Source organism: Stylophora pistillata, chromosome 8 (genome assembly GCF_964205215.1).
Source record: "Stylophora pistillata chromosome 8, jaStyPist1.2, whole genome shotgun sequence".
Taxonomy (NCBI): domain Eukaryota; kingdom Metazoa; phylum Cnidaria; class Anthozoa; order Scleractinia; family Pocilloporidae; genus Stylophora; species Stylophora pistillata.
In genome coordinates, this window is record NC_142526.1 from 27,216,398 (window position 1) to 27,243,551 (window position 27,154).

General features: G+C 40.2%; 1 protein-coding gene and 1 pseudogene across 1 annotated transcript; both read right to left on the reverse strand.

Moving 5' to 3' along the window:
• Positions 1-2,237: 2,237 nt before the first annotated feature.
• Positions 2,238-14,133, reverse strand: LOC148725705 (uncharacterized). The gene is made up of 10 exons (XM_088730384.1): positions 14,007-14,133; positions 11,507-11,586; positions 10,767-11,275; positions 9,268-9,442; positions 8,310-8,404; positions 7,742-7,895; positions 7,144-7,207; positions 6,593-6,858; positions 6,115-6,274; positions 2,238-5,526 (listed from the first exon to the last, which is right to left on the reverse strand). Exons 3-10 carry the CDS (start codon positions 11,249-11,251, stop codon positions 5,288-5,290), a joined length of 1,638 nt encoding a protein of 545 aa, XP_088586510.1. The 5' UTR covers positions 11,252-11,275; positions 11,507-11,586; positions 14,007-14,133; the 3' UTR covers positions 2,238-5,287.
• Positions 11,496-26,758, reverse strand: LOC148725706 (uncharacterized; annotated as a pseudogene).
• Between the last annotated feature and the right edge of the window lie 396 nt (positions 26,759-27,154).

Below are 27,154 nucleotides of genomic sequence, written 5' to 3' on the forward strand. Positions count from 1 at the left end.
CAGCTCATCACCATATATTGCGCCCTTATGCGATCAGTTTTAGAGTCCGCTTGCCAAGTTTGGAGTAGCAGTATACAGTCACACTTCAAGTAGCAACTGGAGGTGTTCAAAAACGTGCCTTAAGGATTAGTTTTCCAGGAAGTGACTATGAAACGGTACTTTGCAGAGGCTTCATCCCTAGTCTTTCAGAAAGAAGGTTGTGCTTATGCAACAAGACCTTTGAGAAAGCATGCGAGCCCTCCTCGCGCTTCTTTTCGAATGTCCCCCCCCCCGGCGTAACGCTGTCCATTGGCATAGTCTGAGGTCTAGCCATCGTATATAGTTGCCGAGATGCAGGACAGAGCGTTTAAAGACTAGCTTTTTTCCGGCAATGGCCTTTTTACAATAGTGATGCATTTTTATATTGCTTGTATGGTTTGTATATATATATATATATATATAAACTAATTGTAAAACGATGAAACATGAAGCAAACTCCTAACTGTTCCAGCTTTAATGTGGCGACGTTTCGGCCTTCGGCCTTCTTCAGGTGGAACGTATGTACATAAAAACTAAAAACTAAAAGTCCTAGTAGGTTTACAGAATGACCTGAGTTTATACTAAACTTAAGAAATATAAATAGTATTGCGTAATGCACTCCAGACCTAAATAATAGGATATAATAATGAGTAAAAGGCAAGAATGTGCAGGGTGCGAAATAACCACGATTGGTTGCGAAGAACTTCAGTACATTGTGTAAATGATGCCCTAATTACGTATTATAGCGGACGCGATTTTTGAATCTGAATTCGCGTCTTTTGTTAAGTCCGTGGGGACTAAGTGTACAAAGTTGTGCGGTCCAGTAGGCCTCTCTCGTAAGTAATAATCTATCAATATAAGCTGCGTCCCCTTGGCTGGTAATTTTCTCAATAACAATAAAATTAATTTCAGAAATTTCGTGTTTGGTACAACTGAAGTGGACTGCAAGCTCGCACGTTTTTTTGTTTGTTCGCATAGATGACTTGTGATTACGAAAACGCACCTTGAATTCAGTGGAAGTAGAACCCACATATTGTAAATTGCATTTCTTGCACGAGACCAAGTAAACAACATTTCTGGAAGATACGTATGATGCACGATCCTCGCAGTAGAGAGCACTATTTATGCAATAGCGAAAATCAGACCTGAAAGATATCAGGCCTGTACGGGATTCGAACCACTGACTTCTGCGATACTAGTGTAGCGCTCTACCAATTGAGCTAACAAGCCAACTGGGAGCAGGCCGTTAAGTTGATTCGTAATAAACCCGTGATAATAAATCAGATACAATGAATATATGAAAGTTCATATGTTCTGAACTGCGGTTATAGATACGTATGATGCACGATCCTCGCAGTAGAGAGCGCTATTTATGCAATAGCGAAAATCAGACCTGAAAAATATCAGGCCTGTACGGGATTCGAACCACTGACCTCTGCGATACTAGTGCAGCGCTCTACCAATTGAGCTAACAAGCCAACTGGGAGCAGGCCAGTTTATTACGAAAAAAGAGTAAATGAGTTACCTTATTTACGTTGTAAGTAGACCGGGAAGTGTTGATTAAATATAATTTTCTGTAAATAAAGCTCTATATCCATAGTCCATATCATACCGTTATCATGGTAACGTTTGGGAAGTGTTGCTTGAGTATCCTTGGACAAATTTTGGAATTTCGTTGACTAAAAATGCATTAAGGATACGCCTTATGCCTCGGGTGTTGGGTCGTGTGTATATATTCACGCGTTACAACACTTAGAACAATACTAACCAAATATCATAGAAAACCATAACTTATAATAAAATATTTGAAAACATAATAATCATTGAGTCTTTTGGTGGCCAAATTTCAAGGCAAACTTAAATCCGTGAATGTCGCCGACAAAACTCTTTAGTGTATCCCCGGAAAACTGGCGGAACCTTTCCTAATAAAGTGAAGCCCTTTGTTCCAAACCATTTCAACCGAACCTGGAACAACGGCGATGATAGGGAAGACCTTCAACCTGTTGAGGAAAATACCAAAGCTGGTATCCCGTAAGGAACTGACGGACACAGTATCATCAGATTGTCGGCCCCTCAGGAGGAACTAACCAATACATGGCCGTCGTATTACCGACCTCACACGGAGAAGAAACGAACACAAGAGTGTCCGAATAGCGACCTTTCACGAAGTTCGGACGAACGCAGTACTGTCCGATAACCAAAATCAAAGATGTTCCCTGTAATTATCGCTTATGAAAAATAAGCAAAAAGATTTTATTGAACAACCTTGAAACAAGACCTAACTCTTACATTAAACAATTATCAAGTGAGTATTCATTACTACGCGGTGTTTATGTACATACACTTAGAAGATGAATAAAAAAATCCTTTAAGCAAATATCTCGGTTGTGATGGGTTAGGAAATATTCTTGAACTGTAGTTCTGAACATTTCGGTCCTTTTGGCAAGACAGCTAATACAACGAGACCCTAAGATAAAGGGTATTTACTGCAAGTTCCCAGTGTCCATTGTAATTGCCTTAGTTTTTATTTTACTTAACTTAATCGAAAAGTACAGCCTTCGTTGTATGCGACTGACTCTTTAAATACGGCTAACTTCGTGTTATCACCAACAGCCCATTTACAAAACAATATCCATAACACAGTATCGACCGGGAAAACGAAAAGTGTACTAACCAACGCTCTAATATTTAGCTCAAAAGGTTAAGCAGATTGTACCATTTTGCAAAGTAGATTTGTGCACCTAACTATTCTCCTTTCAATAAAGGGATTAAGTTTCTGAAGAAACGGTGGTGCCAGGGGCGGATCTAGGAATTTTTGATTGGGGGGTCCAAACTCTGGTTCAGATAGGACTGTTGGACTCTTTTGAGGCAAATTACTTCTCCCCCACACCCCTTCCCGCCAGTCGCGGTTGCACGTTATAATTCCTTGGCCGCTTATCGTTTACTTGGATTCATTAAAAAAAATCAGCCCGTTAAAAAGAAAATATATGATCCTGTCGATGTAAGAATTTCAGTCTCAAAGTTGTAAGCGTCAGGTCTGATGGAGGGGGTCTGGACCCCCGGACCCTCCCCCTGGATCCGCCACTGGGTGCTGCGTCCGGTGGGGTAGTATAACAAGATAATTTGGTTTTGTCAACTGAGTTGATAATGTAAATTAGTCCACCGTAAAGAGATTCAAAGCTGACGTTTCGAGAGTCAACCCTTCGTCAGAGCGACGAAAGGCCAACACTCCTGAATACGATGACACATCACATATAAGTCAGTCGATGGTGGGTAGGGGATGTTTCACTACACGCTTGTTTTGTGCGTGGGTGGTTCCTCAAAACCGACGCGAATAAGGTAGCTGATGAGTCACAATGTTCGTATTAACTTTAACCTTTTCTTCCCTCACCCCTTTCCTTCTCTAAGTTCAAACTTAATGTTCCACCTACAAAACCGTTATGCTATTCACTATACTTTTACCTTATGCAAAAATAAAAACATCTGCAAGAGTAAATTTTCTAATTCCTACAATTCAGATGAAGGGGTTAGTAAAACCTGAAGGTTGTACGTATTATAACGTAAAGATTAAACAAAGCGGTCAAATTAACCACCTTGATTTGAAACAGTATTGAGGAAAATATACATTGCAACAGCCGACTGTTGCAATGTATATTGCAATTTATTATAGAGATACTGATGAAATACCAGGATTTCTCCTTTTACTAAAAAATCATATCTTCACCGCGCGCAGTGAATATACTATTTTCATCTTTCACGTGTGAGGATATTGGTGTGGCCATGGTTACCAACATAATTACCCAATTACAATAGAGCTTCTCGCTCAGGCGCGCGGTCGGTTGATTTGAAATTTTTCTCTTCTTTATTCGAATTTTGACTTTTTCGAACAGAAAATAGAACTATTATTTTCTTTATTTCCCCTTTATAACTTTATATCCGAGTTTCATAGCATTTCTGTGACAAGAATTTTGCAAAAGATGACCACTTTTTGCTGTTTCGAAAATGAATAAAAAAAGTTGTCTTTTATGTGGAAATTTCATCAGTATCAATATAATAAACAGAAAATTACATGGCCGCTTGGGGATACGAATTTTATCTTCTAGTGCTGAAAGTATCTCTCACCCGTTCGCTGCGCTCACTCGTGAGAGATACTTTCAGCACTCGAAGATAAAATTCGTATCCCCAAGCGGCCATGTAATATCCTCTTTGTATAATAATCTCCTAAAAGAGAACATTAAATTCACCTCTTAACTCCCAAGGGGATCGAAAAGTAGCTTCTCTTAACAACTTATTATTATCATTATCCAGCTCATAGGCGATGCCTATGAGGAAGAAACGAACCCATCAGCTGGAGGGTGCAATTTGTATAGTTAATCGCATGGGGCCGAGTAAAATTAAGGATTAATATCACGCGTGTTTTTGGAAGTTGCTGAAATTGCCCGAATCGCGAAGCGACGAGGGCAATTTCAACAACTTCTGAAAACACAAGTGATCCTTAATTTTACGAGGACCCATTGCGATTACTTGTTAATGAGATTGAGGAGAAAATTACTGAATTTCTGAATGCGCTCTTCCGTAATCAGTCATAGGAAGCCATTTAAAGTTGACAGAGAATCAATGGCCACAAACGTACGCACGAATGAGCTGAATGAAATTTTATTTTTGCACAAACGGATACCAGGACTTTGGATAGGCTTTTGATTTTAGACATCTCTCCAGTGATGCCTCTATTACTTTAAGGCTCACTTTCAGGCAGTCAGGCTCATATTCATCCCCGTTTTCTTTTCGTAACTTGGCATAAAACTGCGCCAGTGTTCGGTCGAGGACATCGCTCTCGTACTCTTCTAAATTTTGCTTAGAAGTTTCTTTCATTCGCCGCTTTTAAAAACGTTTTTCCAGTACTCCGTGCTTTTCCTCGTGTTTTCGTTTTTACTCTTGTCTTTTAATTCTTCGATATAATCCTCGTCAACTATCTCGAAACGAGACGCCATTGTTACAGTAAATCTTCAGCAAAAACTTTTCGATAGCATAAGCTGTTGCTAGGCAACCTGAGTACCAATCATGAACTAGTAATTTTGCCCTCTTCTCAAGCAAAATTAATAAACAAATACCCTCTTCATTGACCAATTAGCATTCAGTAATTTTGCCCTCTATTTTATTATGCTATAAAATGAAATTCACCAAACTGATCTACGAGGAAATGTATGGGGAGTTTACGAGACAATTGCTGAGTTGATCCTGGCAGTTTGAGGGTTAAGGGAGTGCGATTTTACACAGCGACTGTTTCATCATCCCCTTTAGGAGTGCGACCGTTAGCATTTCCGTCAGCGGCTAATTCTGGATCGCGAAGCTTCTTCAATCCTTGAATCAAGCGGTCATGAAGCACTTGGTATTCGGCTATCATAATGTCCAAAGTGGCATCTTTAGAATTGTCGTGAGAGTGAAGTTTAACTTCGTCCTCGCTGACTGAGTAAGAACCCTTAGGAGCAAACTGCATACGCTGATTTCCTGCAGGAAGCAAAATGTTTGTTTACATGTATAATCGAATATTCTTAATTAGTTGCTGCATCAAGCTTCATCGTGGGCTGTTAAAACAAAGAAGAGTTCGTGTAACACCACACTAAAAGCAATAACGGCCAAGACGATAAAAAGTTTACAACGAAAGTTGAAATACAAAAGCATTACAAATACTAAAATTTTTACCAAAAGTAACGAAATTAGAACAGGTGCCGAGTTTATGGCAACGATAAACAGCAAAAATGACTCAATTTTTTTTCACTTTTCCCACATTTCCGGCAACATCAACCCTAGAAAAATAAAACTATCTTCCATATCTAATGCGAATATTTTAATTTGAGTGTGAAAACAGCCGAGTGCAGATGGCAAAAAAGGTCAGTCTTTTGCAATTTGTCGTAAACATCTTTCTTAGCTTATCTCATTAATTGAAACTATCCCCACAAATCTTCAAGTTAAAGTGGATAATGTTATCAGCAAGTCAGGATGAAACACAAAGATGAATTTTGACTGACTGAATTTAACTAAAACAACATTCGAATGATAGTATACCTCTACTAGAAACAACTCAGAAACGCTTACTTGCTTTTGGTCTGCGGTACAAGAATTCCCAAGAAAGGCCTACGATGAAGAACGCAGCAGCGACACCAAGTCCGATGTACATGACGAGAGAAAAGACATTTTCTTCATATAACAAAACTTCTGCAGCTTCCAGCTGCTGGTTTTCGTCATCAGTCGGATTCTATTCGAATAAAATGCAGAAAAACTTATGTTAAGTAGCTTGATAAAATGTAAAGAAATTTTTAGTGCTTAGATGGTGCCTTTTGTCGACATTTCACTTGTGCCCTTGAATATGACCCCTAGTAAAGTTTAGTTTTGTATTTTTTCCCTTCCTCTTTGTTTCGTTTCGTTTTATATCTTGTTCGAACGGATGGAAAGAACGTTGATGACTACAAAAATCTCACGGTATCAATGAACTCTAGCGAACCGGGACTGGCCTGACTTTAGAATTAGAAGACTGAGGCAAATTAAAATGAAAAAAATCGCAGAAAACTCTTACCTTGAGAGGGACCAAATTAGCAGCAATGATTTCAAATGTCTCTCGAGGGTGATTACGTAAGAAGCTTCGAACACATTTCTCAAACCTTGAGGAATTCTTGGGTAAAACCACTCCATAGGTGATTGAGTGATCGATGTACCTCTCGATTCTGATTGGTTCTTTTTGAATCAGGTTCAACGAATGGGTGAGGACGTAGTTGTCCACTAGAGCACCATCGATTTCGTGTGCCAAGAGAGCTTTCGTCATTTTCATCACGTGAGGGAAGACTAAGACGGTAGAAATGACCACTAAGTAACACATACACCCCATTCGATGGTCTAACATGCAATACACGTAGATATTTTGCAAGTTGAGTCAAGCACTGAACAAAATTTCCGGGCCTTGGAATTTGGTTTTGGTTTGGAGAGGGTGCAAGAGAATAATGTAGCAAAACACGAAGGAAATGTCTTGTCAACGATTTCCTTAATTGTGAACACCTTCATGCTTTGCATCGTTGGTATTACATGGATGTGGGTTGACACCACTGTGTTTAACTGATGCATATGTAATACCTTTCATGTCAGCATTCATGGTCACACCAAGTTTGAACTCTTCAGTTCCGTTCACTGCTCCGATCTGCCACAGTATGTGACAAAATCCATAAAAAAAAGTTATCAAATAGAAACAAAAAAAAAAAAAAAGCACATTTAAATATCCAACAGGTTGAGAGACGAAGATAACTTGAGAGGGAACACAGAAAGCTGAACTAATTAGAGAGAAAGATCTGCAAAGAAGCTCATCGTGTTTATCCAAACCGTCCTCTGCAGTAAAAGAACGTGGAATCCCCAAATTTTAGGTTTTCTGAAAGCGGGAATAGCAAACTCTTCACACTGCCCTTTGTAACTGAGAGTTGCCTTAACATGTCATGTCGACGAGAGGTCTTGCGTCGTTGGCGACGGTTAACACTGAGTCTCGTGTGAAATTCTTGACACAAAAATTGTAATTCAAATAACGTGGATGTTTTTCTGAGCGTGTTAAAACCCTGTAATGTTTAAAGAAGATGACGATGACGACAAAGAAGAGGGGAAACAGTAGAAGAAACAAATTAAAAGAAGGAAAAGGTAAAGAGGGAAGGACGTTGTTCAACGAAAAAAAATTGTTCAAAACTACCTTTGAACCATGAATTTTAAAAATTTTCACGGTGCTAGCAGATAACGAAGTTGTCACAAGGGCTGTAAAAATTGAGACGATGATAACACCCGTTATGATCCACAGAATACAGAACACACGACCAAGGGCTGACTTAGGAGAACGGTCACCATACCTGTGATAAAAGGAAGCAAATATGAAATTAATCAATCAGTCAATTAGCCAATTAGCCATTAGTCAGTCTGTCAGTTAGTCAGTCAATCAGTCAAACACTCAATAAGTCGTTCGGTCGGTCAGTCAGTGAGTTAATTCGTCTGTCAGTAAGTCAGTAAGTCAGTTATCAGTTAATCAGTCTTTCACTCAGTCAGTCTAGCTAGTTGCCAGGTAGGTAGGCAGTCCATGGGTCAAGCATTAATCTATGTAAATAAATAACCTCCCAATGGTGACAGTTTCAAAACAATAAACAAATCAGAAGATCAGTGATAATAGTAAAGCTTAAATAAATAAACATTATGTTGAAATACAACAAAATAAATACTGCATCTACCAAGAGTGCGAGATCAATCAGCCACAGAAAAAATTTACGAACCCCACAGTTGTCATGGTAACAAGTGCCCACCAGAAGCCTTCCCAGGAACCTCGTAGAAATGGTGGTGGAAATTCTTCAGGGTTGCTGGTGTGATCCTAGAGACGGACAAACAAACAAACTATAACGCAGGAGAAAAAATTAGTTCTTGGATGTTGCTTGGCTAAACTTCTTAACTCTTTAACGCAAAAGAGTGGATGCCGGCTTTGCGCAGGAGCCCAAAAAGAACTTCTCGTTTTCATATAGTGAATTTTCATTATTCCTTACTATCATATGACTCAACCAGTCCCCGCGTGTACAATCCCATAGAAAACCATTGTGAAAGCTGACGTGCGTTGGGCAGGACGGGTTGAAGTGTACTGATCCGGAAAAAGTTGACCGACCCTCGGCACACATGGCTTTGTTAAAAAACTTATGGAATATGTGAGTGAGAATAAAAAAATTCGCGGTTTTTTTTTATTGAAATTAAGGTTTCTTGTTTTGATTCGAAAAATTAAGGAAGAGTTTTTACTGAGGAATCTTTTTTGTGGTTGTCCCGCGTGCACCCGTAAATCGCTTCCTATTATGGTTGAAACAAAATTACGAAAACTTCAAAATTTAGTGGTCCTATGAGAAAATGCTTGTTGATTGAGTTTGGTCGGGCTGCACGGGAATATATTGGCTCTCCGTCATGAAACACGCGCCTCGCGCGTGTACTCAAGTCAAATATCTTCCTATCTAGTTCTACCACTCGGTAAATAAGTACATATTATTAATACAAGCTCAACAGAAAGTAATTACTTGTTGTCCTCAGCCTCTCAGAGTAGCCGTTTCGTAGGTCGTATTGGAGTTTTGGTATAAGTCATCGAACAAATAGGAGAAACCCCACCACAAACACAGAACCAAGCCAAATATCATTTTTGGTAACTAGATCTTCCGTCTTAAATGTACTCCAATTTCTGAAAAAATAAAAGCAGCTTACCAGAAACCAGATGATAATCCCAGAAAGTGAAGCTGCAACAAGTATAAACACCAACATTGGCCAAGCATTGGCTATTGTTGTAATCAGAATGTGAGTTTGAATCTTGTCGGGCTGTTCATTGTGCACAAGAAGAGTAACACGAGGTGCCTTCACAATACCGATAAAAGGCCGGTCCCTGGTATGGAAAAGGAAAAAAAGTGACTGCTGAGTTATTTTCAAAAAGGTCGTAGTAAAAAAGGCCTCAAACAACCCCCAAAAAACTATCTAGGCTCTGCGAATGGAACCCTGATGGATCATCTGGCCTTACCAAACTGATCTAAATTTATCAAATACCTTAGTCCTCCGTATGCATTTTTTTTTCATTTCAATAGTTTACACCATAAGCGGGAAAGTTTCTCTCATTTCTCTCTCATTTGCTTTCACCACTAACGTTTTATCCCAAGAAAAAACCTAATGGCCCGGGATCTCTGTGATGCACATGACTACACGTAATGTAACGAGCAACTGATTTCAAACATGGATTGGAATTTGGACGCAGTTGTTGAAAGAGTAAAGATAAAGCCATCCATCGTTCTTTACATAGCACGCTGCATCACGCACGTATTTTGATTGGCTCCTTTGATGATCAATCGAAGGAAAGACTGATGACGTCATATCTGTGACACTCAGCTCCGCCTCGTGTTCCACTTTTTGTATTCTTAACTTATTTGACGTCATCTGTGACGCAGTACTGAAGAGACGCACAGCAACATAGAAACTGTTTGTTAAACTAATATCCCAGAAAAAGTATTCTGACAGATGGATACTGATGAATAAAGGCTGATAGTTTCGAAAGAAACTGTTTGGGGCTGCGTCGGTGGGGGTAACGAAATAATTTGGATACATCAACAAAGTTGAAATGGTAAATTGGCCACCGTAACGATTACAAAAGCTGACATTTCGAGTGTTAGCCCTTCGTCGGAGCGAATAGAGGAATTGTGGGTTGTGTGTGCTTTTAAAGGCAGAAAATGGAGCTACGTTCAGTTGGGGGGAACATGGCAACGAAAAAAAACAAGAATAAATTAGTGGAATGAAAAGCGTTCGTTGATTCCTGTGGGAGTTAGACTGCCGGTTTGAAAGATGAGCTTTTGTTCAAGAGTTTTAGGGCTTTCCTTGCTACGTAAGTGTAACGAAAGACCGCAGATTGCCATATGTTGCTTAGAATGATTAGGTAAATTAAAATGCCTAGCGACTGGTTTCGATGTGTCCTTGTCAGATAGATACACACTCCCGCTTTAGATAAAATTATCTACCATTTGAACAAATGGAGTCAATTTCCTGTAATGTTTCAACCGTTTTACATCTAGCAGTAGATAACACGTAGATTCTTAGAAAAAGAATTGCCTCGATTAACACCAAATTGAATCTGGCCAACATTAACATGTTTGATCTCTGCATGGAAAAAATAACTTTCAGACCTTAAGATAAATGTACGCTCAGTGTACATGCTGTGTAGTTACCTGAATATATCGGAGTTGTCGTATCCGTAGGTAGGAAACGTCATATCAAACGTGTCTTTTTCAATGTCGTTCTCTACGCTCCGTACAGACTTCGAAATTTTTCCAAACGATACTTCAGTATCCTCGTGACAACAGCCCGAGACAGCGGCCTTCAGAATGCCAGGAAACATTCCGTCTACAGTTAGACCCTTGATTTGTTTGTTCGTGGTTGGATAAACAATGGTGTATGGGGAGTATAAGTGCCACGCGATGGATATGGGCAATCCATTTGCACAACGGTGGTCTAGGGAGTAGTTTTTCGCTATGTCAAAGTATTGCTGTAGGTTTTTACTTATCTTAGGAACTTGGTCCTTCGCCAGCGAAGAGAAAGGTATGTGGAAGGATGTTTCCGAGTGATTCCTTTTCGACCAGTAGACAAGAAATATGGCTCCAGTTTGAGGGGCGAATTTGAGAAGTGTTGTGACGAAAAATATCAAGGAAAACATAGCTCAAACCCTCAGGAATGGACGCTGAAATTGAAAAGAAACATAAGACAAACATTTCAACAGCAGAGGCTTTGTAATTAAATAAAGCCCTTCAGGAGGGGGTATCTTGGCTACTGTTGTCCGAAGCTGAGAGATTGTCCCAGAAAAATGAATAATAGGCCGGGAAACGAAGCTCAGAGAGAAGATGAGAAGTTTTAAGGACAATATCAGTCGACATACAAGCATTGGAGAAAGCCAGAGAAAGCTAAACATTACCTGCAACAATTGCTAAAAGTTCTTCCGGCTCTTCTTGTTTTCTGCCTGGATATGAGAGGATACGATTTCCACTAGAAAACCTGCAAATGAACAAGAATAGCAATGCAATCACTTGCAATCGAAACTAAATCAGCCTTGATTACCTCTTAAAAAAAATAAACATTTTCATGACGAAAGATAAATATTTAAGGAAATTACAGGAATGCTTCGGAGAATAATGTTAAAATGCCCTGCAAAACAGCTGTTAAAGGAAATATTCCTTAGCTTGTTGTCTATGTGTATTTTGACTGCTTAATTAAGTAAACAGGAAAGCTTCGAAAAAAGTTAAACTTTGTACCTAAAAAAAGACAGCAATCACCAAACTTGTAACTTGTATTGTGTACTAAGCCTACTTACGAGCCATGTGGCTCATCGGGCAGGCGCTCAACTCCGGTTTCCATTGCATGAAGCGACAGGACTAGTATTTAAGATACTTAACGGTTTCATTAAAATTTGATTGGTTTTGGTTTAATAAACATTTGATAACGAACACTTCACCCCGCACCAAAAACCGTGGAATTTGTTACACAATCATTTGTTTCGTCATGGATAAACCGCCTATGTCCCTGCAAATGAAGGAGGTTTTACTTTCTCTTGACAAACCTCGTTTTAAGCGAGGAACATCTACAGGTAGCCACAGAAACAGTGTTCAAAGTCTCAAAGACGAAGAAAAGTTCCTGGGCATTTCTCCCGCCTAGGAAAAAATTCAAAATCATGATGGCAAAATATTTTCAAGCATGTCAATAGAAAAAGAGAAATACGTTCGAGGGGAAATTTGCAAGTCATCGCCTCATCTTATCTCCGATCAGCAATGTAGATTCAGATTGTATAGTATTCTGAAGCTATAAATTTTGAAGCGGAAATACGAACAAAATTCAAGTAAACTTCCTTTAGAGAAAATTTTGATTTGGAAAACACAAAAACTAAAAGAAAAAGCAAAACAAAAAACAGTGTCCTGTTTCCAATCTCGGTAAAATAAAGCCTCTAGCGTCACAGTTTTATAATGTACATCTGTGCCTCTGGGTGTCCTTTTGTGTATCAGCATAGCGGCGAAAATTAAGGGCCAGTTTTTTAAATAAAGTTTAGACATTTTATACCAAAACCGCGTCTTAGAGTATGTCGAGTTCCGCTGAATATTTTATCTGAACATTTAATACTGTGAACAGTACCAAGAGGGCTGAAAGATAATCATGATGGACAATACGTAAGGCCAACTGCTTGCGTAAAACTGCGGTTTGGGTTGTACCTCGTGTAAATAACCGGCACTAATTTTTGTTGTTGACTAAACTAACAAATGAATGCCGCGTCTGGTGAAAAGGGAATAAAAATTAAAAGAAATCTATGAATGAAAAATGTGTTTACAGAGGTAGTAAAATGCGTGATACTGTCACGATGTACTTTGAGAATAATTCAAGTCGTCATGGTTAACGCGCCTCGGTAAATGAGGCCGTCCGTCTTTACGACATATGCTACTGTTCGTCTTTTACATCGCTTTTATCAGTTCTTTATATGATTCATTTCCATTATTCTTGACCGGTAACGCTCTATTGCCCTCTCAGTCAAACAAACTTCCTCATCCTCCCCCCCTCCTCCACCCAACCTGGTGGTTAAAATTTCTCTACACCGACAATTTGTCTCATAAGATATAGAATTTCCATTTTGTTTTGTGAGTATATCGATTCCTTTTTGCTATTTCATTCAAAAATTTTAGAAGTTATCAACAATCGAGAAGCGTTTAGCTATTTTCAGCGGCCAACGGCAAAAAAAATTAAAGAGCCTACGATTCTAATTAATCGAAATGCATCATAGAATTCAATCGGCAGGTGCTGAGTGGAAGAGCCTCCAAAATAGTCTTTTTTATAGATACTTTTACTAGCGCACTTTGAGTGCCGGTCTCATGGCAAAACAAGATACCATCATAAAGTTACATGACACCTCCCACTTTTGTATTCCTCGAGATATTTTTTAATTTTTTTTTTCTTTTTTTTTTTTACCTGCGCTACATTTGTCCCCTTTCAACGTAATGTTTCGCTGGGAAATGCTTCAGTAAAACAAGTGAACGTGCCAAGATAATTCAACTCTGACGATCACTTAGATTTAACTTAAATAGTAGCGTTAATTTATCAAGCGCTAATTACAAGTAAGGCATACAGAGGCAAAGTACTTGGTTAGGTTATGCCAAAAGTGCTTATAAAGCAAAGATTGTATTATCACAATCATAATCTAAAGTTTATCGCAACCATTCCTAGACCAGGATTAGAAGATAAATAGATATGACACTGAAGAACGTCTTTCATGTTAAAACAACAACTCAGAATCGACTGAAATGAAATGGATGATCATCATCAGGGAGGATTAATTATTCACAGCACTTCATCAACATTTTAGCAACTACATTACAAAAGGATGAAGCATGATTCAGGGATACGAACGATACAAAAACAGTAGAGAAATATAATACCTTTCTCAATTTGTCCCTCTGCCAATGAATCGATTCTTTCCAAGGAAATTGGAGATCGCTAAACATAAACTTTGTTCCGTGATGGCGAGAACAACAAAGAAGAAGTGACGAACATTTTGCATCAAAATATGTATGTCAGATTTCGATTACTATTTGGCTCCAATTTTTATTTTGTTTCGAAGTAGGCCAATAATAGGACAGGAACATTGTGGGCTTGCAACCACCTGGCATAAGCAATTTATTTAAACAGTTTTTCCCTTCCAAACTGTCTGAAATTAATTGTAAATGAATTTTAACTTCTTGCTAAAGCTCATAGTTAACCTATTTTGTGTCTTAATCATCACCTATTGCTGAAACTCATCCTTTGTTCCTTACCCTCTTCATTAAAATACGAAAACTAACGAAAATCTTCTGTTGGATTCATTTGCGATAATCGTGCCATAAAGAGAACATCTGTTTCGGCGTCGACACAACTTAAACCGGATCACAAATGGATCACGGACCGGATCATGGGTGAGAATGAAGTTAAAGTACATTAAAATCTGAATTAATAACGTAATTTTAATGTAACGTGTAAAAACAAAGTCAACGGATACAACATCATGAACTGCTCATGAGTCATGTCAACACAAGACTTTTAAAACAACTACTTCATAAGTTTGAATTTTATTTTGATTTTATTATTTTCAAGCGGTTAAAAAAATGAAATCATATACTAGTAGGAATACCTATTGGTACTGCATACTCCTGGTAATCCGCGGACTCAAAATGTGCCATGGAATGCAGCAATTTTATTTGTTTAAAGGGTGTGAAGTGTAAACTTTGTTTCCTAGCGGAAAACAAATTACAGAATGTATAACTTCTTGTAGTTGATCCCTTCTGCATAATATCTTGTGGTCGATTCTTCATATGACTGATAGTCTCAGGGGGCTTAGCCAGGATTTTTCAAAGGGGGGGTCACAGAGGCTACTTGCCATTTACAACGCTGCTCTCCCGCGTGTGTCAGAGGGCTCAGTCGTATTATCGCGGCATGAAGGCCCATATTAGAGAGATTAGAGAGATTTAGCAAGAGGACGGGAACGTCATTTCAGAACGGGAGAGCGCGCGGAATAGTCTGGACACGACACCATTCAACTTCCGGTGTTAGCGTTGCCGTTCTCCCCAAAAAGTTCAGGACGTCATTTCGCTGGTTTTCCCGTCGCGATCAGAACGTCTGGGATTTCCGTCAATTGTGCTCTTGTAAATCGATCGAAACGAGACAATACTATTTGGAAGTATTTCAAAACTCATGTTCAGGATAACTGGGTCCCTTTCTTGGTTTTAATCGGTGCATTTTTGAAAACTTGCCGCTGCAATATCCTGGATTCCAGAAAGGAAATTGGGACACAATCGTTGGCAAGCTATCCAAGATTTCAGGAATCTGTTTGCTTTTGAATGAGCAAGGTTTTAGACATTAAAAGGGCTTTTCTTTAATCCATTTCTTTAAGCCTATGTGAAAACTCTAAGAATAGGATGTTGTTGAATTTTATCATAAATCGATTCACCAATAACCATGCTGCAAGTTGAAGTTTGGAGTAGTCAATCAAATAAACTATCACGAAGCTTACATACCGTAAATTTTTTTTTATTTATTTGTTGTCGTTGTCGTTTTTACCGATCATGAATGAATGCTTTGTGGATTGAAGTCAGAGATTAACAATTTAAGAATTTTCTCGGGTTTGCACTGTCTTCAACTTTTTTAATCAGCACCGATGAAAGCAAGAAAGTCGTGCTCACGCAACAAAAGTAATTGACAATCAATTTTATTTCGACACGACTTTCTAAATCAAGTAATTTAATTCAGTCTAGAACAACTTCGTCGAAAAAGGAAGAAACAAAACAAAACAAACAAAAAACCGAAACCAAGTCTTATCCTGAGCCTAATCGTTTCATGGGTGACTTGCCTTAACTTTTTCAGCGTTAAACAAGAACTCATCATAAACAACTTTGCCGTTGGGTGGCTTGGTTTCTACATGGTTTCGCCATAACCCCGTTCAAAATGCTTTGCACCTCTAAGTATTCAATGTTCAAAAGAGATGTACCGTCATGAATGGATAGAAATATTCACTAAACAACGGGAAAAACGATGTTGATTTCCAAATTATACTTTGTAAAATTGCGAAGATGAGCAGTGCTAAAACTGAATGGCACAAAACGAAAAGACAGCAAAACAAATCGCTAAAAAAATATCTAATGGGCTCTAAAATTAGAGACAGGAATCAACAGACACGAGTCTTACCTGGAATGGATCAATTATAGAGTTTAATCGCCCATGTGGTTCATATATTTATAAACATCTAACTTTCTGTAACTATATTAATTATCCTCTGTTTCCGCTTGTTGCATCACTCTCAAAGAGTATAGTTTCGTTGTCCTTAAAGCTGTTTTTGAAAGCGAAAATTCGTGTTGGCGATCTTTGAAAAGCTGAGTTCAGGCTATTGAAGAACAGATATTGCGCTGACGTCTCGTTGCAACGACTGCTAAATCACTTCTGAAACACAACGGGGAGACGTTCTCGAACCAGTTTCTTACCGGCATTTTTGCTGCGCGCGCCGTTGTCAATTGACGATCCCGTCCTCTTACTAAATCTCTCTATTAACTAAATTCAAGAGCCGTTGTCGAAAATACTTTACAAAAAAACCAATTTTTTATAAAGTGGGCTTTTCAACAATGGCTTTTACGGCCAAGATACTGTTCATGGCGTTTTTGCCACCTGAATATTGTAGGTTGTTCGCTCTAAAGAAGGCCTGCCAAGGGGGGGGGGGGTCACGGGCTCCCCAGGAACCCCCCTGGCTACGCCCTTGAGTCTCTATGAGAGATCACAGTTCATAATTTCTCGTCGATGGCAACTCGGCTATATTTAAATAATAGTGTTTCTGTCGAGGAACTATCAGACCGATCGGTCCGAGACACAAACACTCTATTGTCTTTATTGTTCACTGCTAAATTTTCTTCCGCGCGCCAGTTGAAAAACATTCAAAACCCACTAAATGCAGATCAATCAAATATTTATTCATGCGTACAGCCTGTCACAAATGTCAATAATTCACAACCGTACGTTGGCTAAATAATACGTTAGACCTGTCAGAATTGAAAAGTCACTGTTTTTCCGATCTGTCTAACTTCGCGGCCGCCAAACCATTCAAAATTATTCACGGATGAGCACTATCCATCCGGGTATTTTCCGTAGACGGGCACTATTTAAACAATAGAGTGTTTCCGTCGAGGAACTATCGGCTGATAGTTGCCCAGCGGAAATTTGATGTTCTTAAAACAAATATGCTAGTTTTAAAAACATAAAATTTTCAAGGGGCAACTATCAGACCGATAGTTCCGAGACATAAACACTCTATTGTTTTTATTGTTCACCACTAAATTTTGGCATATGGTATTTCCTGGACTGGAATGGACTGGACTAGTAAAACGAGGACTAGTAAAAGGAGGACTAGTAAAACGTGGACTAGTAAAACGAGGACTAGTAAAACGCGGACTGGTAAAACGCGGACTAGTAAAACACGGACTAGTAAAACGAGGACTAGTAAAACGAGGACTAGTAAAACGCGGACTAGTAAAACGAGGACTAGTAAAACGCGGACTAGTAAAACACGGACTAGTAAAACGAGGACTAGTAAAACGAGGACTAGTAAAGCGTGGACTAGTAAAACGTGCACTAGTAAAACGTGGACTAGTAAAACGTGGACTAGTAAAACGAGGACTAGTAAAACGTGGACTAGTAAAACGAGGACTAGTAAAACGTGGACTAGTAAAACGTGGACTAGTAAAACGAGGACTAGTAAAACGAGGACTAGTAAAACGAGGACTAGTAAAACGAGGACTAGTAAAACGTGGACTAGTAAAACGAGGACTAGTAAAACGAGGACTAGTAAAACGAGGACTAGTAAAACGCGGACTAGTAAAACACGGACTAGTTAAACGCGGACTAGTAAAACGAGGACTAGTAAAACGCGGACTAGTAAAACGAGGACTAGTAAAACACGGACTAGTAAAACGCGGACTAGTAAAACGAGGACTAGTAAAACGAGGACTAGGAAAACGAGGACTAGTAAAACGTGGACTACTAAAACGAGGACTAGTAAAACGTGGACTAGTAAAACGTGGACTAGTAAAACGAGGACTAGTAAAACGTGGACTAGTAAAACGAGGACTAGTAAAACGAGGACTAGTAAAACGAGGACTAGTAAAACGAGGACTAGTAAAACGTGGACTAGTAAAACGAGGACTAGTAAAACGAGGACTAGTAAAACGAGGACTAGTAAAACACGGACTAGTAAAACGCGGACTAGTAAAACGCGGACTAGTAAAACGCGGACTAGTAAAACGCGAACTAGTAAAACGCGGACTAGTAAAACGAGGACTAGTAAAACGAGGACTAGTAAAACACGGACTAGTAAAACGCGGACTAGTAAAACGAGGACTAGTAAAACGAGGACTAGTAAAACGAGGACTAGTAAAACGAGGACTAGTAAAACGTAGACTAGTAAAACGTGGACTAGTAAAACGTGGACTAGTAAAACGTGGACTAGTAAAACGAGGACTAGTAAAACGAGGACTAGTAAAACGAGGACTAGTAAAACGTGGACTAGTAAAACGTGGACTAGTAAAACGAGGACTAGTAACACGAGAACTAGTAAAACACGGACTAGTAAAACGCGGACTAGTAAAACGCGGACTAGTAAAACGAGGACTAGTAAAACGAGGACTAGTAAAACGCGGACTAGTAAAACGCGGACTAGTAAAACGAGGACTAGTAAAACGAGGACTAGTAAAACGCGGACTAGTAAAACGAGGACTAGTAAAACGCGGACTTGTAAAACGGGGACTAGTAAAACGCGGACTAGTAAAACACGGACTAGTTAAACGCGGACTAGTAAAACGAGGACTAGTAAAACGCGGACTAGTAAAACGAGGACTAGTAAAACACGGACTAGTAAAACGCGGACTAGTAAAACGAGGACTAGTAAAACGAGGACTAGGAAAACGAGGACTAGTAAAACGTGGACTAGTAAAACGAGGACTAGTAAAACGTGGACTAGTAAAACGTGGACTAGTAAAACGAGGACTAGTAAAACGTGGACTAGTAAAACGAGGACTAGTAAAACGAGGACTAGTAAAACGAGGACTAGTAAAACGAGGACTAGTAAAACGTGGACTAGTAAAACGAGGACTAGTAAAACGCGGACTAGTAAAACGAGGACTAGTAAAACGCGGACTAGTAAAACACGGACTAGTAAAACGCGGACTAGTAAAACACGGACTAGTAAAACGAGGACTAGTAAAACGCGGACTAGTAAAACGAGGACTAGTAAAACGAGGACTAGTAAAACGCGGACTAGTAAAACGAGGACTAGTAAAACGAGGACTAGTAAAACGTGGACTAGTAAAACGAGGACTAGTAAAACGCGGACTAGTAAAACGAGGACTAGTAAAACGCGGACTAGTAAAACACGGACTAGTAAAACGCGGACTAGTAAAACACGGACTAGTAAAACGAGGACTAGTAAAACGCGGACTAGTAAAACGAGGACTAGTAAAACGAGGACTAGTAAAACGCGGACTAGTAAAACGAGGACTAGTAAAACGCGGACTTGTAAAACGCGGACTAGTAAAACGCGGACTAGTAAAACGCGGACTAGTAAAACGCGGACTAGTAAAACGCGGACTAGTAAAACGAGGACTAGTAAAACGAGGACTAGTAAAACGCGGACTTGTAAAACGCGGACTAGTAAAACGCGGACTAGTAAAACACGGACTAGTAAAACGCGGACTAGTAAAACGAGGACGAGTAAAACGAGGACTAGTAAAAGGCGGACTAGTAAAACGAGGACTAGTAAAACGCGGACTTGTAAAACGGGGACTAGTAAAACGCGGACTAGTAAAACACGGACTAGTTAAACGCGGACTAGTAAAACGAGGACTAGTAAAACGCGGACTAGTAAAACGAGGACTAGTAAAACACGGACTAGTAGAACGCGGACTAGTAAAACGAGGACTAGTAAAACGAGGACTAGGAAAACGAGGACTAGTAAAACGTGGACTAGTAAAACGAGGACTAGTAAAACGTGGACTAGTAAAACGTGGACTAGTAAAACGAGGACTAGTAAAACGTGGACTAGTAAAACGAGGACTAGTAAAACGAGGACTAGTAAAACGAGGACTAGTAAAACGAGGACTAGTAAAACGTGGACTAGTAAAACGAGGACTAGTAAAACGCGGACTAGTAAAACGAGGACTAGTAAAACGCGGACTAGTAAAACACGGACTAGTAAAACGCGGACTAGTAAAACACGGACTAGTAAAACGAGGACTAGTAAAACGCGGACTAGTAAAACGAGGACTAGTAAAACGAGGACTAGTAAAACGCGGACTAGTAAAACGAGGACTAGTAAAACGCGGACTTGTAAAACGCGGACTAGTAAAACGCGGACTAGTAAAACGCGGACTAGTAAAACGCGGACTAGTAAAACGCGGACTAGTAAAACGAGGACTAGTAAAACGAGGACTAGTAAAACGAGGACTAGTAAAACGTGGACTAGTAAAACGAGGACTAGTAAAACGCGGACTAGTAAAACGAGGACTAGTAAAACGCGGACTAGTAAAACACGGACTAGTAAAACGTGGACTAGTAAAACACGGACTAGTAAAACGAGGACTAGTAAAACGCGGACTAGTAAAACGAGGACTAGTAAAACGAGGACTAGTAAAACGCGGACTAGTAAAACGAGGACTAGTAAAACGCGGACTTGTAAAACGCGGACTAGTAAAACGCGGACTAGTAAAACACGGACTAGTAAAACGCGGACTAGTAAAACGAGGACGAGTAAAACGAGGACTAGTAAAAGGCGGGCTAGTAAAACGAGGACTAGTAAAACGCGGACTAGTAAAACGCGGACTAGTAAAACGCGGACTAGTAAAACGCGGACTAGTAAAACGCGGACTAGTAAAACGTGGACTAGTAAAACGCGGACTTAACAACGACAACAACAACAACAACAAATTTCTTACGAAGGCGATCACAAGACTTAATGGCGAGCCAATTTAGTGATGCAGTAAATGGTTTGAACCCGGGGGTAACATGTGAAGGTGTAGTCTGATCGTCCGGGTAAGTGTAGTCCTGAGAAGGACTGTTGTCGGTGGCAGTGACTGACGTTTCGACAACCTGTGCGGAAGTCATCATCAGAGTCAAGTGAATGATTGTTGTCAGTAGAATGTTCTTATTCCAGTTCGTGTGAAATGATCGGTTGGTTTTGCCGTGATGTTATTGGCTGTAAGACTCAAGTGACGTAAGTCGGTCGTGATTGGTCTGTTTCGGTCTGTCGGTAAAGCTTGGTTGTTCTTTTTCGGTCGTTTGTGATGTTTATGTCGTGAATGAGTCGTTTGTATGGGGCGGGTAGTTGTTGACATCTGTTTAGGGGAGTCTGTTCTAAGTTAGTAAACCAGCTTTCCAGAGTCAGTCGTTGAAAATAGTCAGTGCTGTAGGTTAGGCATTGCGCAGAGTCCCAGTCAATGTTGTGGTTGGTAAGTCGATGGTGTTCAGCAATGTGATTGCTGACATCACCTTTCCTCGTCGCCCGTCTGTGTTCAGTCAGTCTTGTTGTGAGGTTTCTGCCAGTCTCACCGATGTAGGAGGCTTGGCAGTCGGAACAATTGATCTTATAAATCGTTCCCTGTCTGTTCCTCGGTTCGTCTTTGTCTTTAACGTTGGTTAGTAACTGACGTAGTGTGGTGATGGGTTTGTGGGCGACGCGGATATTGAAGGGTAGTAAGATGCGCGAGATGTTTTCAGACATGCCTTTTATGTATGGTATGGTTGCTGTAGTCGTAGGGGTTGCGGTGTCGTTTGTTTCGGTAGTGGTAGTGGGTCGGTGAGTGTTTCGTCGGATGAAGTCGTTGTTGTAGTTGTTCTTCGTAAAAACACGGTGAAGATATTTGTTCTCGTCGGATAAGCTGTCTGTCGAGTCACATACTAGTTGTGCGCGTCGTGTTAGAGTTCTGATAGTTGTGGCTTTGTGTGATGTAGGGTTGTAGGATGACTCGTCTAGTAATCTGTCGGTGTGTGTCGGTTTCCTGTAAACTGTCGTTCGTAATGAGTTCTCGTTGTGGCTTACCAGGCAGTCTAGAAAAGGAAGTTTGCCATTTTCTTCGACTTCTCTGGTAAACTGTATGTCAGTGTTTTGTTCGCTAAGGTGGTTGTGGAATGCGTCAATTTCGTCGTGTCGAACGGCGGTGAATGTGTCGTCAACGTAACGTAACCAAAGCGGTATCGTTTGTCGGCAAGTCGAAAGGGCGCGTTCCTCGATGTTCTGCATCACAATTTCTGCTATAACAACAGAAACTGGAGACCCCATGGCAGTGCCGTGTAACTGTTTGTAGTGTTTGTAATGACTGACTCTGGAAAGCTGGTTTACTAACTTAGAACAGACTCCCCTAAACAGATGTCAACAACTACCCGCCCCATACAAACGACTCATTCACGACATAAACATCACAAACGACCGAAAAAGAACAACCAAGCTTTACCGACAGACCGAAACAGACCAATCACGACCGACTTACGTCACTTGAGTCTTACAGCCAATAACATCACGGCAAAACCAACCGATCATTTCACACGAACTGGAATAAGAACATTCTACTGACAACAATCATTCACTTGACTCTGATGATGACTTCCGCACAGGTTGTCGAAACGTCAGTCACTGCCACCGACAACAGTCCTTCTCAGGACTACACTTACCCGGACGATCAGACTACACCTTCACATGTTACCCCCGGGTTCAAACCATTTACTGCATCACTAAATTGGCTCGCCATTAAGTCTTGTGATCGCCTTCGTAAGAAATTTGTTGTTGTTGTTGTTGTCGTTGTTAAGTCCGCGTTTTACTAGTCCGCGTTTTACTAGTCCTCGTTTTACTAGTTCGTGTTTTACTAGTCCGCGTTTTACTAGTCCGCGTTTTACTAGTCCGCGTTTTACTAGTCCTCGTTTTATTAGTCCGCGTTTTATTATTCCGCGTTTTACTAGTCCGCGTTTTACTAGTCCGCCTTTTATTAGTCCTCGTTTTACTAGTCCTCGTTTTACTAGTTCGTGTTTTACTAGTCCGCGTTTTACTAGTCCGCGTTTTACTAGTCCACGTTTTACTAGTCCGCGTTTTATTAGTCCTCGTTTTACTAGTCCGCGTTTTACTAGTCCGCGTTTTACTAGTCCACGTTTTACTAGTCCGCCTTTTATTAGTCCTCGTTTTACTAGTCCTCGTTTTACTAGTCCTCGTTTTACTAGTCCGTGTTTTACTAGTCCGCGCTTTACTAGTCCACGTTTTACTAGTCCAGTCCAGTCCAGTCCAGTCCACGTCATACCATATGCTCTAAATTTTCTTCCGCGCCTACAGCTTGTCACAAATGTCAATAATTCGCAACCGTACATTGGCTAAATAATACGTTATACCTGTCAGAATTGAAAAGTCACTGTTTTTCCGATCTGCATAACTTCGCGGCTGTCAAACTATTCAAAACTTTTCACGGATGAGTGCTATCAATCCAGGTATTTTCCGCGGACGGGCACTATCCATCCGGGTATTTTTAAGAAGTGTTGAAGACCTAAAAACTCGAAGTGTTGAAATAAGTCCTCTACAACCAATATATGTTTTAAAATATAATACGATCCTTTCCTAGGACACGTGCACCTCTTTCTTAGTTTTTGCCATAAATGGAAGCCTCTTTGATGATGAGTGTCATTTAAGGGTTTTCTACGGACGTACAACGTCAGACCAATACCTGGTCTTGGGCTGTTACAGACTGGCTCATAGAGAGTATCCGCGCCAAAGCTGTCGACGTTAGAATACGCAAAATTATGACAAATACCATGTCCGAGACTTAGGGTTGACCAACAATCACAGTTATTGTCATCCAGCAGCACCGACTTGACTCCATTCTGCGCACGGTTCATGAATGCACGTTGATCATAAGGCGGCTCGTTACCTTCCAGAACTTCTGGATTCCGCGCAGGTATGCTGTCTATGCTATCCCCATGGTCAACCTCCTGGTGATCATGAAAGGCCCGCCAAGCTGCACTGGCAACTGGAGCGTTAGAACTGAAACTCCACTTGTACGTGGTGCCCTCTGAGTCAATTGCAAGTATTTCAGTTGCATCTGGTTTAGCGTCTGCAGGGAGTCGACCAAAGCAGTACGGATCACGTGGCTTGCAATGATCAAATTCGTAAGCTAGGACGTCTTTTTCATCTGACGGCCACGTGGTACCAAAGTCATACCACCAGAAGGCTGTCCAGTCTCCATCAACGGACGGAAGAACTCGACCTATGAGTGCAAACAATGAAATACGCTTTAAAAAAACCTTGATTGTCTACCCTCAAGTTATGACTCGCATGGCTCTCAGATTCCTGTCGTTAATCCTGCTTGTATTGATAAGCCACTTTTAAGTTCAGTGGTCATGTGGTCAAAAACGAATCATGAAACACGATCCGGGACAATGCGGTTAAATTCTTCTCTTGATAAGAAACTTGAGCCTTTCTATCTCACCTTCTTCACAGTTTTCCAAAACGTTGTACTCGCCAAGGGCAACGACATGGATAACCATTCCTTTGGAAGTCTGGGATAGACAGACAGACAGACAGACATCTATATTTATACAGACAGACAGACATCTATATTTATACAGGATAGCCCCTTCAGTGTAGTAAACACTGGTATCAACGGGGGTCCTGTTACCCACCCATCCCATCCCAGGGGAGGACATCCATCACACAGTAATCTCGTGCGTGGGAAATTAACGTCTCCTGCCCCTAACCCTGCAGGAGACGGGACCTCCATTTATTCGTCCCTATCCGAGAAGACTAGAATATCTAACCATTTCTTGATGTTAAAGAAAGGAAGCATATTCTTCTCAGTTAATTTTAAGACCCTGAGTGTTGGTCCGGCCGGTATTGAACTCTCGACCTCCCGCACAGCAGTCCGGCGCTATCCCAATTGAGCTAACCAGGCGGCGGATACATTTCCCCCCGTTTAAACATAGCTCATTATCGCAAGTGGGTCTCTGCAGTAAAGACAGGCAAATAATGTATGACAAGAAACAAGTGTTGTTACAGGCTCGAATCCCAACAGTTCAGTCTTCAAAATCTACTTAGTTCGCTAATTTATTGCTACAGCATTAACAGAAGTAGGCTTACAAGAAGGTTAATTTAATTTTATCAATAGAGTTGATACTGTATATATTGGCCATTGTAAAGAGTTTCAAAGCAGACGTTTCGATCGTTAGCCCTTTGTAAGAGCGAAGGAAGGATACGTCGGGAGATAAATAAAAAAACTTAAGGCATGGAAACCAGTTACCTAGATTGCAAAGCAAACCAGAAACAAATTCCTTCTGAAACACCTGTTCCCAGTTGATCACTGTCGTGCAAAACAAACTTTTGTTTTCGTTTCATAGATAATAGGTTTGTCCGTGAAGAGACACGTGATCTCATCAAATCATCACTACTTTGTAAAAACATTTATATCCTTTCGTTAAACGGTGATTCTCGATTTTTTGTCCGAGGAGTAAAAAGAAAATTCTCATTTGACGTGAAAACAAGCATGGATAAATATTGGGGATATTTTCAGTTGAGAGAAGCGAACAGTTTTCTGAAAGCGAAGCTGTGAACTTTTAGGGAGCAGAACTCATTTTCATGCCTGGCGGAGGATGTTTTACTATTGTCTTTCATAATACAGGGCGCAGAATAAAACTTTGACATAAAACAGATGTTAAATTTCAGAGAGACTTTTTAAAACAAAAAGACGATCTTAATGGCCCATGATAATTAAATCGCTGTGGGCCGTTAATTTCGGAAAAAAATTATGGAGTGACTGAGTTCGTCCGAGACAAAAGTTTTGCGATTCTAGTGGAAAAGGTGTCTCATTTAATAACTAGGGCATCACTGCTATTGTATTTCAATTGTTTTACTCTAGTGACCCAATTTTAAAGCTTTTATTTTATCTTGAGAATTCCTCTTTCTTTTTGATGAAAATTGGTAAACAAATTAAACATTAAAGCCATCCGTGTTAAAAGTCAAGCTAGAAATAATGGTTTTGAAAGATTAAAATTAACAAATTTAGCCCGAAATTTAACCGCTCCTTGTGGTTCAAACTACAGAAGTTAAGAATTCTTTCGACATGCGATGCTTTTTTAAAAAAAAAATAGACGAAATGGTATATAAAATTCGCATCTGAGCAAAACTTACACGGTTTCGAAACCGATAGGCATGACGTTTTTCAAATAAGTACTTTCTACATCTCCTGAAAAGTCGTTAAGATGTTTAAAACTTGTTGATTATATTTTTACAATATTTTCGCCCACTTGGTGATTGGGAAAAAGTTCTTTGAGGTTTATAGTGGAACAGACTGTAGTGAAGTCATTTTTGGCAAGAGATTACAAACAGTTTATAATCTCTTGATGTTTGGTTGTCATTCAAAAGCTGAAAATGGGCACAACTTCCTCTTCCCTTTATCGAGAAATGCACAAATGTTTCATCGATTCTCATTTTTGTGGGAGAATCGTACTTGTTAGCCTCCAGTAGCTGACATTCGCGACCCCCATTTCCTCCATAACTCAGAGAGGTGCATCTTTCGTGAACCAAACATCTCTCTATGCATTCTGTGTACTCACTTGCGGTGCTGGACCGTAGATGCAGTCTTTGCTTTTCGTGGAAAGGTAATTATTTATCGCCTGAAAGAAAAGGGGGGGAGAGTGGGAGGATTTTGGTTTTGTCACGATGAAATTTATCTCATCTCCATTTAGGCTACTCTTTTCCAATGATCCGATGCCTCTCCCTCGTTAGCAGGCAATTGGCAGTTAATTTTCTATAGTCCCCCCCCTTTTATACTCGACGACTGATCCCCCTCTCTTCCCCCTAAAAACCACGTGATCCTCTCAAAATCCTCCGCTCTCTCCCCTCCCCCTACCCTTGCGATAAACCATGACTGGCCTAAACATCACACACTTCTACCCGACAGGATCGTCTCAAAAACCCAGATGAATTTTCCGCGTCCGTTTATCAATGGCACGTGGGAAGGCTTTTGGTGGGCGTTCGTCACCATGACCACGG